Raw genomic sequence first — 16,314 nt, 5'->3', positions numbered from 1 at the left:
GGCGCCCTTATTTCCCGAAGCTCTAACTTTTTTCTCTTAGTAACTTAAGTTTACATGTCATAGATTCTCTAAGACTAATGCTTTGGGCCTTAGGACCCCGACTGATTTGATTATTTACTTCGAGGAATAAAAGCGCCACTGAGCCCCTCCCCCCGTAACGACACTTTACCCAGGTGTTGTCGGAGGTAGTCCGCTAACGAGAGGACAGTCTCGCCTCCTCGGCAATGCCACCCAGCTGGCACGAGCTGTCTTTCCCCTTCCCCACTTTTGATATGTTATATATATATATATATATATATATATATATATATATATATATAGTAATAAACATTTGTAATATACGTTTGAACTCCCCCTAAGCACCAAGTTAGGATGGATCCCCTATTATCTGGATATAGCCAGTTTGATAATGAACAGTTGAGAAGGGGTGTGATCCCTTCAGTGACATTTCATTTGTGTCACTAATGTTTTCTGATGCGCGCAAATAACCTGCAACTTCTGTTAGTCTATGTATGGATGCGTTTCCGTTCAACGTTAGTTCTCATTGCATCGCATATGCGTTCAACGTTCCATAGTCCATGTTAGCACGGAAGTTGCCGGGAGAAGGATATAAATAAAATGGTGTTAATAATAAATAATTATTTCTCGAAGCGCCCTTACTTCTCGAAGTAAATAATCAAATCAGTCGGTGCCCTAAGGCCTAAGCATTAGTCTTAGAGGATCTATGACACGTAAACGTAAGTTACTTAGAGAAAAAAAGTAAGTTAGAGCTTCGGGAAATAAGTGCGCCACTGGGTGGCTCCTCCCCAACGACACTTTACCGGTGGATTTCTTGGGAGACGGACAAAGGCGATCAGAAAGAGTCTAAGGAAGTTCGTTGTATCAAACACAATGATGAAATATGCGGAGTGTACCTCACTTGTATAGAGAACGAGGCCCCTTTTCAGGTGTGACATTGGAAACTCTACCTAGAAACACTTGTTTAAAGGCAACATATCACGAAATGTTATAAATTGCCAATGCTGGGATCTCTCCAAGGAAGGATAGAGTCAGAGATGCAGATCACAAGAGTGAACACGATCATGCTCAATTCTCCACTAAATGCCCTGGTAAACAGCGTAGGAAACGACTTTGTCGATCGAGGTTCCCTACGACTCACCTAAACACGGGTAACGTACGGGGGCGCAGGCATATGAAGTGTTTTATGTGCTGTAGGTTACATCATTTTGGGAAATTCTAACTTTCAATTGAGGGTCGATACTGTGACTCGTTGTTGATCTCAATCTATCTGGCAAGTAATACTACTAAGTAATAATAAGTCGTAGGACTGATTGGAATGCCATATTGCTCTTAATTCGTTAAAGCACCAATGCATGGAAAGTCTCTTCTTCTATTTCAGAGTTTTCAGTGAACAAATAGTATAGGCCAAGTTCTGGAAGGACGAAAATGTGAAGTCATGTACTAGCACACATTTGATTTTCGGATGCTGGAAGAGTTACAGTCGGGCGTGCGGCGTTGCAACTCGGGCTCTAGAGATTGGTGACTATCAACAACCTTTCCTGGCAGGCGGTCCCTGCGATCGATAGCTACCAAATTCGTAGAGCCTGAAGTGCCGGAAGTGTGGTGCCATAAGTCTGACTCTGACTCCCCGAACAGCCACGTATCCAACACATCCAGTGGATCGTATGATCAGCTATATGTTTCAACCGAGGATAACAAAAGCACCAACCAACGATTACAAAGGAAGGCTAAGTATTCAAAAAAAAAAGAAAGAAAAGAAGTTGGAACGACTGCTTCGCACATCATCAGACTCATTGGAAGGCAAGACACACACACACACACACACACGCACGCACGCACGCACGCACGCACGCACACACACACGCACGCACACACACACACACACAGACAGACATACGTGACAGAATAAGCCCGTTATTATATATCATGATCATGATCATGATATATAATATATATACGAAAACTCAAAGTCGATCATTTGAAAAATATACAGAATACATACAATATACTATACAGAATATTTACCAGTCAGAGAAATTGTTCGCCAGCTTAGCATACTATGGACGGGACCTCATTTCGCGCTCTATTAAAGGCAGGATACCACGAATCTGACGCGGCGATGGAGTCCGCGGGAAAAGCTAGAGATGGAGTTGTAGATTGCGAGATGCGGCGGTGTACTGCTCTTCTCTGCTTAAAGGCATCACTCCAGGAATCTGAGGTGGTACGGATTTTCGGTGGAGTATTCGTATACGAGGTCGCAGATTATGGGGAGAAAGGTGATTCCGTTCATTTGTTCCTAATTGCTGTAAAAAACAGCCCGGAACATACGGCTTCGAGCGTTCCGGCGCACTATTTTCTACAACGAGTTCGATTGGAGCGCACCAGCCGTGCGCACACGCCGCATCTTTCGGGCCGCTTTTTACGCCAATTAGCAAGAGATGGGCGGACTCACCCACCTCTCCATAATCTACGATCCCGTATACGAATACTCCATCTGAAATCTGTACCACCTCAGATTCGTGGGCTGATGCCTTTAATGAGGCGCGAAATAAGGTCCCGCCCGCAGTGTGCTGGGCTGACGAACAATTTTTCTAAATGGTAAGTGGTGATTTTATCCGAAACTGACTGGAAAGAGCTACCTCGTAAAGAGGTTGTTTACGAAGTGACGCGAAATAAAGGATAACGAAAGATGAGGTTAAATTACACAGAGATTACTTTGAACTTTGAAGAAGATGCTGTAGTATCTGTCCTCTATCCTAAAGAAGTTGTGGGTCGCCGAAGACCACAACCTGAAAGGTCATCTGTCTGGAGGGGTTAAGGAATCTTTGTCAACAACCGTCGGTTTCGTCACGCTGGACTTTCGAACCGAACGCGAACTACGGAGATCGCTGAAGAGAACAACAAAGACGGTTTCTATGATGTCAATGTGTTGATGTCTAGTATACCCAACCAGCAGGTAGTCATTGTCGGAATCGACGCGAAGATGGAACTTCAACAGCAATCTGAAGTGTTAGGTAAATGGTATTAGCTTGTTAAACACACATCATATAACGGTTACCGTCTGGTTGACTTATGTGAACGGACTGACCTCGCAATCGCTTCACCACTAAAGAGGAATCATCGTCGCTATCAGCTTAAGTGGCGAGAAACAACCTTTTTGACGCCTGAAGAGCAGCACAAACAAAAGATGAGAACTACCAAACTCCAGCTCGACTGCGTTCCGACGAGAAACATTGCTCAGTCGGAGTTCCTCCGCAAACGAAAATCGACATGGCAGGTCTGAACGACGAAGATTGCCCAACGAAATCCCGGCAACGTGTGTCTCTTCATGTTAGAAGGCGGATCAGGAAGAAGCTTTGCAATGCGGATTCCTTCACAAAGTTCATACAGGACGCTGCAAGGGAAGCGGTCACGGGTATACCCTGAAGAGGTTCGTTTTTGTATCTGCGGAGACAAGATCCACATATAATTCTGTATGCGTCCGCCGCAGTCTTGGTGATTTCAACCAGAAGAAACGTCTGGGGGTGAAGCTGCGCTGTCGGCTGCAAAAAGAACAGCGAAAACGAATAAATATCTCGAGCGAAGGAGTTTGAGTAGGCATTGGAGGACAAGAACCAGAAGAGAGCCTTTGACTAACCAAGACAGCACAGCGACAAAATGAAGAGTTGTCCTCCAGTTCTCAACACTGCTAATGGAGTCGCTGTTTGTGTGGCAACCCTACCAATTCAGAGGAACCACCTCAACACCTTGTTGTACCTACAAGCGCCTCCCTAGCTTAAGCACGTCCAAAAACCGAAATGCACGATCAGTGAGGAACCACCAACAGAGTCGGAAAATTTGGCAAGCATTCGAGAGGAGAAGAATGGAAGGTCTTGTGGAGACGACAGAATTAGCGCATAAACGCCGAAATCTCTTTCTCTTTCTAAGGTTCATGAACTAGCGAAGACCACCCGTTCAATATGGCTTTGTCCTGTGATGAAGTGAGGATCGGAGACTTGAGCAGCACCATCTACAGTGATGGCGACAATCGAGCATTCGCGTCAGGCGACAATATCATCCCTTCGATTTAGTCAAGTAAGTCATGAAGGTAAAAACAATTTAGAACAGGGTTTCAGAATGAATCTTGCCGTTATGTAATTTTTTTTCGTATTTTGCTCTCATTCAATCTATCGTCTCATTTCAGAAACAGAATGAGCTTGTCTCGTTATTCCTAGACGATGAGATGATTAGCGAGTCTTTCTGGAAGTAAAAAAGAACAACAAAGGTCTCCAACGTATGGCACAGGAGCAGATTTGTACCTCATACAACTTGTTTTTACACAATTACTTGGGTCATTTATTTATTCTCATTCATCAATGTAACACAAGAAAAAACCAGTGGGGAAACACATTTGTCTGAGTCAGAACGATAAAAAAAGAAAATATGCTTCGTTTTTTTTTGTCAGTAGAACCCGTTGCAGTCCTTCTTGTGGCGTTCTAAACGGCGTGTTCTCCTCTTATAGAAGGTGAAGGGTCTTCTTATGGCATCTGTTCCACTGCTTCAGAGTGCTTCAAATTAGTCAACCTATCTACCATTGAGATCTTGGACAACAAACTTTGCCTAAGCCAGAGGAGCATGTTGGGACACTGAGCGGATCTCTCGAGGACTTAAAGATGGGATGTCATGTAATTGACGTTGTGGTGTCTGTAGAGTTCGGGGTGTAGATTATGAGTATGAGCGTTGCCGACCTCAATTCTCCCTAACCGTTTAGAAAAAAGCATAAGAACCGCTTTAGTTCCTACGAGATACGCTAGAAAACCCCTTTCCTTCATACAAGCTTCTTTTCCTTTGCCAGCCCCTTGATTGCTTTTATTTGAATAGCCTGCTGGGGAACCTCATCGGTTCTCGACCGCTCGCTCGTGGACGCGGCGCGTGTTCAAGAGTTGTGCGTTCTAACATCGTAGGAACTAGGGCTCTTCCCACGTCGTTTTTTCAGGAAGATCAGGGAAAATTGACCGTGACCACGGTCATAGTCATAATCTACAGCCCGAACTCTGTTGTCCCAACATCGACTATACCGTGATATGCTGCCTTTGAGCCACTGTATTTTGTGATCCCCAACCGACTAACCATCAAAATATATAGGGACGGAAGTCAACCTTAGTGGATGAAAAGTCAGTAAGAGGGGTCATACAGGAATAGGTGAAGATGGAAGTAACAGAACGGAAAAAAATTGAAAAATACTTGGAGGAGTAAAAAGTTCTGAATATTTTTGCTAGATGTCTTTAATGAGCCATATTTGTCGATGAAAACATCCCGTCGGATTATCGTCGGAGATTTCAATCCTAGACCTGGCACCAAACGATTAACAACTTTCCGAGCATTTGGAAAATTTCCTTGATGGTGCAAATGTGGCCTCGAGAGAGGGTTGTGAAAATGAGGTAGTCAAGTTTTTTGCCAATGAGGACGAGGACTTCTTCAATTGGGGAGTTATGAAATTGTCATAAAAATCGAACGAGGTAGCGCACATTTGTTTTCAATCGTTTAGTCCTGACTATGATAATTTCGTCTTCGAAAGAAAGTGAAAAAAAAAACGCCCAGAACTTTTAACTTTGCCACTTCCGCCAGCACGTGAATGACTTAAGGCTTTGGAGGTTACTAGAATCAGAAGCATCCGGCTATACATTAATATTCAAACTACGGGATGTGTCGATTCCCTTCAAACTTATCTCAGATATTCTACTGTGTTTGCTTTTATCAACGTTACAGGGTAAAAGCTACAACATTTTTGGAGTTGTAGAAAAAGTTGTTGGGCATGAGGGCAAAATATCCTTTATCTATTTTTGCGTTATGCGTTTAGACTTGACTTTAAAAAAAAAGAAAGAAGAGAAAAGAAAGTAAAAGAAAGTTGACTTAGTTGACTTTAACGGCGTCCTCATGTTATGACCCAACGCGGATTATCCGCATTTTCGCCGAGGTGAGCCGCCCTATAACATATTTGAGCCCATCCTGTTCGATTTTCTGCTATATTTCGCACAGAATCTATCCATCCGTCGCTGTTCCATGTCCTGCGAAACCTTATGTCTCACCTGAACTGCCTGTCGATGTCAAGTTTCCTAAAGTCTTCCTTCATCACTTCCGTCCAGAACTTTCTTTTACTTCCGGATGGCCTCCTCCAGTTTGGTTCTAGGAGCATCCGCAAGGTAGCTTAGGCAAGGCGATCCGATGGCCTCCTTATAATGGGACCAAGAAATCGAAGACGATTTTCTAGGATTATTTTAGAGGCGGGGCAAGATGTTGGTGTTTTCCTCGCCTCATCCGCCTGTACACCATATCCACCTTCGTTCTTCGTTATGGCACACCATCGGCCAAAAGTAACAAATCATCCGTCTAAGCGGCTTCCTTTCCATGCGGTCGACCTTCTCCCTCTCTGCTGACGACATTGCCCAAGTCTCCGATCCGTACATCGTGATAGAAGGAATTCCGGATAGGTAGACTAGCAGCTTGACTCCGTTGGCGATGGGGGGCAACCACTAGCAGTTCGTTAAGGTGTTGAATGCAGAAGTGGTCAAATGTACAACCATTGTCCGGATCGTACACGAACCCAGGCAAGCGTGTTGATAGAGAATTTGTGACGAATTTGGCCGTGGCGACGGGTGCTGTTGGAACGGCTGGGTGTGAAGTGGAGGCCATCCTTTCCATACGCTTCATGAGCTCAGTGAACATTTGCTGCTGTCCCTTGGTTTGGGCTTCCAAGATGGTACGCAGAGTTTCAGCATCCATTTTGGAGTTGCTGTTTTGTGCTCGGCGCGACCGCAGTAACAGCAAATCGACCGGACTCACTGCGTGGGCCGAGTGAGTGTCCACTAAGGCGTTCGACCAGGCAAAAAAAAGGCGGGACTATTTTGAAGCTTGACACTCGGTTCGACCTCCTTCGAGGCCGACCTAGAGTCCTTGTACCAGAAATCGACTTCATCAGAAATTCGACCGGGCTGGAGTCGACTTGACCAGCAGTTCGCCCGGGGTTGGCCAATGCAGCCGAAGACCAGAAGCTTTATTAAAGTCGAACACGGAGAAGGGAACAGAGCAGAACGGAATATGTCCACATAGAAACCACAGGGTGGTCATACATGTATGCGACGTATACAATACGGGTTTACTCTAAGCGAATGACATGATGAAATCATGATGAAATTCCCATCCTACAACAGGTCCGAGGACTCTTTCCTATCACTTTCACATACATTTAATTTTAAAAGCCAAGGGCAGGTTGCTGGTTTCCAGTCACATTAGTTTTCGGAGAACGTTGCGTTCTCCCAGAGTGCAAAGGTGGAGCTAATTTGTTGGAGACGACTATAAACCTGCTCTCCTGCATGTTCCAGTCAGTTTATTGCAGGATTTTGGTCTAGCTGATGTACAAGTGTGTTATGAGACAGTCCTGGCACAGCAGAAATGTGAAGTGCGTCCCCTGAATCCACCCGTGTCTCTGGACAGGCATACTGTCGCTTTTGGTACGTGGTTAGCCTCTATAATCTCCTGGGGATGTAGCCTCGCAACTGACCGGCTGTAATCTTTATACTGATGGAGATCCGTGGATCTATTATGTCAATTTAGTTCATAGGCAGGATGTCACGTAACTGATGGTGCAGGAATTCTGCCACGAGTGCCGCGAAAGAATGAGAGGCGTAGTTCATGAATATGTGCATGATCACGCTAAATTGCTTCCAATAATCTAAAACAAAAAAGAGGAGATGAGATCTATCATCGTGAAACGTCAAGAAGTCAAGTATTATAGCTCAAACAAGCAGCAGAAGCTGCCCCACATACAGAATCGTATACGAGTTGCTAATTTCCATCGTTCTACTATTTGTGAAAAGTTGAAGACATTGGTGTAATCAAAGCTGTTCAGATGTCTTTTTCTGGAAAACTAAAAATGTTCAGCTTTTGTGATACGATGCCTTCAATTTGAACTCTAAAGAAATATCGCGAATGGACTTTCTGGCATATTACTAGCTGTTACAAATTAGTGGAGCTGGCACGAAGATATATGTGCTTCAAGGATATAAGATAGTTTATGTAAACAAAATGCAAAACAAAACAAGTAAAGTGAAAAAACAGTTACATATTATTAAAGAAGATATTTGACAAACATCTGGCCCCATTTCCTTCAGGGTTTAAAAGCTTCTAAAGGTTTAAAAACTCACCCCACGAATCTGATGTAATACGGATTTCAAGTGGAGTATTTATATACGAAATCGCAGATTATGGGGAGTAGGGTGATTCCGTTCATTTGTTCCTAGTTGCCGTAAAAAACAGCCCGGAACATACGGCTTCGAGCGTTCCGGCGCACTATTTTCTACAACGAGTTCGATTGGAAGTTAGCTATCTTAGCTATCTTAAGTTAAACTTAAGATAGATCTTGATTTTAAAAATTGATTGATGTTCATACGTAATGATCTTAATCAAAATGAATCAAGTGACGGAAAAAAGCACGAAGAAAGCATTTCTGCTTTTTTTTCGTTTTCTGTTCATAGAATTGAAGTGGTAGGTGTAGTTTCTAGGTGCTGATTCTTGCTTTGGTAGAAAACTTCCAGAAACTTTCATACAGCTTCATGAAGAATTTTTTCCTCAGTTACAAAGACGAAGGGATAATAGTTGATGGTTGAAAACCTCTGTCGACTTTCACTGCAAGTCTATACGAGCTGTATGTTCATTCGGTGACTGTCGTGAAAGAATAAATGTTTGCAGATGTCAGCCCTTTCCGTAGCTTCGGTGCATATCTTTGACATTTCCTGCGCATGAAAACTCACCTTACTTGCTTTCTTCTACTTTTCTTCTCGACATTATTATACACTGCAAATGCCGAATTAGATAGGTACCGTACCTTTTTTGTCATTTTAACGACACGTAGGTGGAAAACCGGTAGGACGCGATACACATACGTAGTACTTTGTGATATTGTATCATTGCATATATGTAACATTTACAAAATTGTAGACTCTCTTTCTGATTTTTCAAAAATTGTCTGAAGGGCTAATTTGCAATTCCAAGCAAACTTATCGGAGCCAAGTTCTTTATCGCTTTTTGAAAAAAAAAAGAAAAAAATCATCGTCTTTTAGCTCCTAATTTAATATGTGAAACAGAGGACGAAATTCGAGGATAGGAGAACTTGAGTTAGAAACATAAATAAAACATTAATTTTTCCTAGAGAAATCAGGGAATTATGAATACTATGCTAGTGCGCTTCAAATAGCATCTAATGTCTGCATTGAATCATGAAGATTGATTACATTACGATTGTGCCATATCTACATAACGATTGTAACATATACGTAGCTTGTACTTTTTCAATGTAGAAATTTGTGCACGTGCACGATTTCCCTATACCGTTTTGCACTCTTGTGATTTCGAATCTGAGCTCGTGACAATAATATTTTCGAATAAGTGAGAAAACAGGGCTTCGAAGACTACCGAGATCTCACGACTGCTGTACGCGACTAAAGCCGCTGGATACCTGAGTGTTTAATGTACAGTCTATGTGCTTTTCTTTTGTAAAAGTGCATGTTTGTGGATCGATGAATAACCTATACGTCTAAAAAATTCGGAGTGCTGCGGAAGCAATTAGGCGTATTTTCGATCAGGGTTTTCTTGACGAAAGTTTTTCTTAGGAAATTTTGAAATAAGGGGTTCTTGGCTGAAATCCTTTAGTATTACGATGTCAGGATACTGTTTCTAATTCTTTTAATAAATTCTGAAGCGGACCACTTTATTTGGAGGCTCATTACATTTATTTCGAATTTAAAAAAAATCATTCATTGATTAATGCTATGGATTGACAACGGAGGAGATGCAAATTATAATTTGAAAGCTTTTATAAACCTGAAATAAATTACAAATAATAAACTAAACTTTTATCAATTTTTATAAATGTTCTACGATTTTTCAACACTTTTCTTACGAAAAGATTCTTCACAAATTTGTAGTAAGCGCTCGGTTTCTCAAAGGATTGTCAGTCTTTTGAACAAAGAAAGGATTTAATAAGAGACGACTATCTAATTTGATGTAGTTTTAGGTAATCCAAAGTAGTATTTTAGAACCGAGCGCGATTACTGCATTCAACTAAAACTGCATGTTTGAAGTTGTCTAAAAGTTTCTGCCTTCGAAAAATAAAAAGTCAAAAATCAAAAATCTCAAAAATTCTGACTCATCTTCATAAGTGGTGACAAAGAATCAAATGATTAACACTTTTTTACAGTTTTAGACCGACAAATGACGCACCTCGTGATGACTCGGATGTTTGGCTAGTTGTTGTTTTGTGCGCTTTGATTTGCTTTGCTATGCGTCATGCGAATGACTTCTACGCTGGAGAAACAGTAATTCATTCAATTCAGTCTTTTGTCCGTATATATTTCTAACTGTAGCACATCTCAATTTTACTTGCTTTTCAGATTACGCTTGTTGAGGAAGGCGTTTGGAGTGGTCGATTCCGTCACAAGGTCGAACATCGTGTGTTAACCAGCATTGAGAAGGATTTTAACGACATGTATGAACAACTCAAGGACAAGGAAGAAGAACGAATTCAAGCGCAAAACAGTAACAAACCGTGACGGACACGATTTCATGTCCTATATCATTCAATATGCTCACGTTGAAAGTCATTTTCTCCTTTTTTTGATAAAAAAAATATTTTCTAGAATACACCCACTACAAAAAGTCCCTTTTCGCAAGTTAGCCTCGTTTTTAAACCGCCTAACATGAAATAACATGAACAGGTTTGTTGTCGTTCTTTCGTGAGCAAATATATGAATTCTGCAGACATTTGTCGAAGAAAAGTTCAAAAATTTAAACAAGATATACGTATGTTGAATCACATCGAAAAAGATCTGTGAAGGTGATAAAATAGGTTTTTGCAAAGGAGATAAAGCGAAAAATGCGATTCCCGTAAGGACGGTTCGGTTGTAGGAAGAAATAGTGGGGTTCTTAAATATCATCTATCAGAAAAGGTTGTTTATTTGTAGTTGGTTTTGACTGACAACATTGCGAAGTAGTCCTGTATGTGAAAATCGAAATCCATTAAAAGAAAGCACAATTCAGTTCAACTATAACATCATTCGTTGAAAAGAAAAAAAAAACGTTAGTTACAAGGGATTTTGTATATTCTAGAATCTTAATATATAATAAAAGGTAACAATGATTACTGTACATGATTAATTATACATATTTCTGGAAATGAAATTTCGCAGAGCGATCTACAATAGCTATTCAGTTCTTCGTCCTTTAAGAGGTGAACTTTTCTGCTCACTCTTCCTTTTCTGCTTCCTCTTCCTGAAGTGTGCCGCATATTTTTACAGCCCACCCCATGCTCAGTACCTTCATATACTGTCAGAATTAATCTGTAACATATAAATTTGGTGTGGGTCGGTGTGGTTATTAGGTACGTGCATAGATAATATCATTCACTTTGTATCTTCACTTTCATTATTTGGAATTTCCTCTCCAGATATTTCTTCCTCTCCTACTGTTTCTACTTGAACGCAGCGTACCACAAAATTGACGATTTCTGGATCTCTTGACAAAAAAAAAAATAGAGGTGTGTGTGTAGATCACGAGTACATACACTATCGCGCTTAATTCATCCCAGTTGTCCTGAAAAACGGCGTGGGAAGCGGCCTTGATGACTGAATTTTCCTTCAAGGCGAAAGAAGCAGCGCCAACACCTCATGAATTGTCCGCGTTCGCTCGCAGACGCGACGCGTATACCTGCTTTTGCATACACACTGTTAAGTGCTTCGTAAGAAAATTTGATCAACAAGGTTGTTCTCCAACAGTTTTCATGGGACAACCGGGGTAACTGAGAGCGATGGCGCTCATAGTCGTGACCTGTACTATAATCATATTTTATTGCGAAGAGATCTCAACATTGCTAACTTTTTTTTACCCATATTTTTCCTGAATCCTGACTACGTTGTAATGAACAGCAACAATCTTCAGCAAAAACCTTCAAATTATTGCGTTGCAAAATTTCAGGGAATTCTTCTTAGTGCCTTTAAGTTAAGTTTTCTATACCCAAAAAATGTCTAGATCAGATCACCGTGTGATTACATCCGGTGAATGATTATATCGTTCTTGCTCATGATTATTATTCATCGTTTGTGCAGAAATGGAAACATAATAGTGACACCTATTGATATGATCTTTTTTTGAAATTTAATACGACTTGAACGATAGTAATAATGTTTGATAAAGTAATCTTGACTCATAAACACACATACGCATCCACTGTTTTCGGTGATTTATCGTTGTCCAACCTTGATTGCATTATCGATATAGATCTACTCTGCTACGTCGTTCAAAGAGTATCTTACTTCCTGAATCACTTGGAAATTGGTATTCCTTGAGAGTCCTGCTAATAGTACCCGCTTTATTCTTTGCGCCAAAACCACCATATTATGTCTAGTATGAACAATAAATACCATACTTCTTCACTTCAGTTAATTTGTCTAAAAATTGTAAGTTACGTGTATGCAGAATGGGTTACTATCATCAATCCGAAATGACTTGAATTATAAGTCATTACAATAAAAAGGACAAAGGATAAAGTCACTGGCGTATCAATCCACTTGGGATGCTCCAACGCGTTTTACTAGAATTACTGGAATTCGTAATCGTTGAGGTTTTGGAACAGTTGTTAGTGTACACAATGACTTGGGCCAGCCGATGATCAAGTCAGTGTTTTTATCCCCCAGACAAGTCTAGTACCAATTTACTGACCCCGGAAAGATGAAAGGTTGGCCCTAGGCTGCCCGCAAAGTTCTGAGCCGCGCGGGCGCGCGTTTTGGCGGTTCTGCGGTTTTGGTAGTTATTGAGCGCACTGTTGTGAAGAGTCAATAACCACCAAAACCGCAGAGCCGCCAGACCGCGCGCCAGCGCGTTTCTAAACTCTGCGGGCAGCCTTAGGGCGGCTTTAAACCTTCGACCATGCAGTCACAGCGCACCTCTAACCGACTGCGCTACACCCGCCCAAATTACTACGATAGCTGTAGTTATGTAACTGGAGCTGGAATGGTTCAACTAGGTGAGCGAGAAATGCCTCCAATTTGCCCAGAGCGGAGAGAAAAGGAAGTGCGTGGAAAGCGGAAAAATCGGGCGCATTGTGTTGTTGTTGTTGTTGTGTTCGCATATGGTGCTAAATATACTTCTCAGTGCGTTTTTTGAATCACTATCTGGTTTCATAGAAAATTCCTACAAGATAAAACATCGGGCCCACACTGACTTACTGACATTTGTCATGAACATTGAAGTCTCCAAGGTTAATTAATGTGTGTATCAATGCTAGTGAGACATGGCTATTTTCTGTTTTACCGGAGCTCAACATGATCAGCACCGTCAGCGGAGTCGAACGACGTAGATAATTGCTGAATCGAAAATTTTTATTCCAGTCTCTGTTAGACGATTTCACAGAACTGTTGCACTGCACCATAATGAACGACTTCTATCTCGGATTGATTTTTCACTCCAACTTCGCCTTCGCACTTGATTCGGCGCTGACAGCTGAGTCCACTAGTGGAGTACTCGAGTATTTTCCCTCTGCTCTCTATCAGGTAAACTTCTAGGTACTCCAAAAAGCCGCAAACCAAAATCACGAACTTCGGGAATATCTCATACCTCCGCAGTTCGTGCTCATAAGCCTATTTAATATTCGATTTTGTGTATTTTGTTATGGGACGTTTATCCGCAGTTTTATATGACAAGAAACCACGATAGTAAATTTTACGCTTGTGTTGAATGAAATGAAAATTTTGGGTATCCGCAAACCATGTTCACTCATATTTTTCAGAAGACTTTTAGAAATAGGTTCTATACAGCTAATACATGCAAGAAGGAACATTCACAGTATAACTGGAGTCCAGTAATAATGTAAATGCATACAGTGTATTCTGGGAACTGTGACGCTACAGTTACACCTTTGTCGTGAATCGCATATTCGGCGAACACGCTATTAAAGAACAGGTCGGAACCGCTAACGCCACAGATGATCTTACAGTAACCATTACTAATCATCATACGGATCAATGAGAGGATACATTCTTTGTCCCAATTTTAGCAATTTTCCACAATCGTCGATGACTAGGTGAAATCAGTGGCCAAAATCCTATTACATTCGGAGGGACATTCCTCGGAAAGGAAATACCCGCAACGATGCTAGTGGTTTAGCCCGGTGTCACCTTGAAACAAGGATCTCTCTGGCTTCATACAACTTTGATTTGACTATGAGATCAACTGACATAATGGTTGAGTTCAATATTTATTTGTTAGAATTATTATTTGATCAGTACTAAGATTTTACCTGGTGTAGGTGCATAAGAACTTTTTAAGGAAGAATTTCTATAAATAACAACCCCATTGTGATAAAGTTAGATATAAGTTCTCGAGATTCGATAATCCAACGTTCTGTTCTTCCAGAAAAAGTAAGGAGCTCTCTCACCTCATTATTTTGACTTAAACTCTGGGAATTATGCTGCTTAAAACGATAAGCACGGGAAAATATGCTATCTCTAGGATTTGCCAAAGCTAGATCTTTTCCTTAAAACTTTCCAGATACCGGTACACGAATAAAGCGATGGAACTACTATATTTCCGCAGTGGTTTGAAAGTCTTTGCTATCTACAATATCCCGAAGTTGGCGATTTTCCTGGTTATTTAGGCCATTGCAGATTCTTGTAGGCGATTGTGCGATTGCACATCTACAAAGCATGGTCATTTATTATGATAAATAACTGCATCTTCTTTATCAAAGAAACATGACATTTCTTGGCAAGTATTCATAGTTTCTGTCTATTAATTTGTTTTCTTTATGTGACAGTTGTAAAATAAGTGAATTTTTCCTTCTACCTTAGTAATATTTGCAGAAAAAGTGATCCCATTGGACAAAAACAATGGTTTTTTATTAAAGATAGGTAATAAATTTAATATAAAAATTGAGAACAAATGGTAACGCAGTGATAAATTGCTATAAGTAAAATAGATTAATAGTTGTAAATAAGAAATAGTAATAACAAAGTTTTTGACTCAAGTACCATCACGAGGCATAGCAGCAAACTTCATGAATCACAGCGGAACTTTATTAATTCTGCCCAGAATGTGAACAATGTGGTGAACAATGTCTTGTGTACTTTCAGATTCTATCTACGGTGTCGGCGACTGTAGTGGATGACGTTTTCGGCAGCAAAGGCCAAACTTGAACATGACCGATTTTGTTATTACATAGGTGGCCGTTTGCTGAATTGAATGCGCGTTAATGTTCCTGGACTAGATCGATGGTCTAAAAATGAGCGAAGAACTAGAATATGTGCGGCGAGATTTGAACGAGTGAAATGTGAACTCCGGTGCTATTCTCGTAGAACACACACCCGCCACGACATAGTTTTCCTCTAACAGAACACACCAGTTCTGAACGTAAGATTGTTCTCAACAATTAAGAAGCTCTTCTTTCAAGCTGCTATCGTACACAATGCTCTGCTACCGTCAGAACTTGGATTTCTGTAAGACCTGAGATCAGGGAAATCACCGTAGTGCTTGCGTTAAAGATCTCTAAAACACTAGAGTTCGAGCTCGAAATTTCATAGCCTTCTCCATATTTCTAAGTACCCCTCAATTTTCAAAGCCATTCAGAATTTCTCAGTAACTGCACATTTAACCCTTTGACGGCTCAACGGTGTGCCCCATAATTTTCAACGGTTATTTTTTTTATAATGTCCTAAGTTTCTAGACGGTTTTCGCACTTAGTGGGTCCATTATCTTCGAATATAATACAAATGTAGCTCGCAATAGTCGATTGGCTTGCATCCCGCACCAGAAACGCAACAAAAAGTTTATGGTTCCCTCATTTAAACTGTGTAATCTCATATTTCTATTGTAGATGAGGTTTTATTTCATTTCACAACAGCCCACTCTTCATTTCTGCATCCGAAATGATGGTGGAATGCCCTTGAATAACTGTACTTGTGTACCGAAGTGAACGGCGTTTTGATCTGCTTCGAGCTAGTTTCAGCGCTCTGTTCTCAAAATGGACAAGTAATTATTGCAGATGTATCCAAACTCAGATCACAGTTATGTATTCATTGCACAAATTTGCAGACCATAATTTGCTGATGCTATTAACATAGAGAATTCCTTTTGATGTATATGACAACACCATTCCATGAATTACTGCGTTGATCTTTGATGTTATTTTGCGCAAAACACCAGTTACTGCAGCAATGATCGTAATGAAAGCAAGGAACCCGTTCAAAAGTTCGCTGCTATCGTATTTCG

At 41.0% G+C, this 16,314-nt stretch overlaps 2 protein-coding genes across 2 annotated transcripts; one reads left to right on the top strand and one right to left on the bottom strand.

The window, feature by feature from the left end:
• Positions 1 to 6,390: 6,390 nt before the first annotated feature.
• Positions 6,391 to 6,783, bottom strand: RB195_021786 (uncharacterized protein; the record flags this gene model as incomplete). Its single annotated transcript, XM_064208679.1, has 1 exon — positions 6,391 to 6,783. One exon carries the CDS (start codon positions 6,781 to 6,783, stop codon positions 6,391 to 6,393), a length of 393 nt encoding a protein of 130 aa, XP_064064560.1.
• A 2,015-nt stretch (positions 6,784 to 8,798) lies between these two features.
• On the top strand, positions 8,799 to 10,607 carry RB195_021785 (uncharacterized protein; the record flags this gene model as incomplete). Its single annotated transcript, XM_013452743.2, has 3 exons — positions 8,799 to 8,875; positions 10,262 to 10,373; positions 10,449 to 10,607. The coding sequence occupies 3 exons, from the start codon at positions 8,799 to 8,801 to the stop codon at positions 10,605 to 10,607; spliced, it is 348 nt and encodes a 115-aa protein (XP_013308197.2).
• Between the last annotated feature and the right edge of the window lie 5,707 nt (positions 10,608 to 16,314).

Source organism: Necator americanus, chromosome X (genome assembly GCF_031761385.1).
Source record: "Necator americanus strain Aroian chromosome X, whole genome shotgun sequence".
Classification (NCBI taxonomy): Eukaryota; Metazoa; Nematoda; class Chromadorea; order Rhabditida; family Ancylostomatidae; genus Necator; species Necator americanus.
Note: the sequence above shows the minus strand (reverse complement) of the source record. Positions and strands in the feature narration are given on the sequence as shown.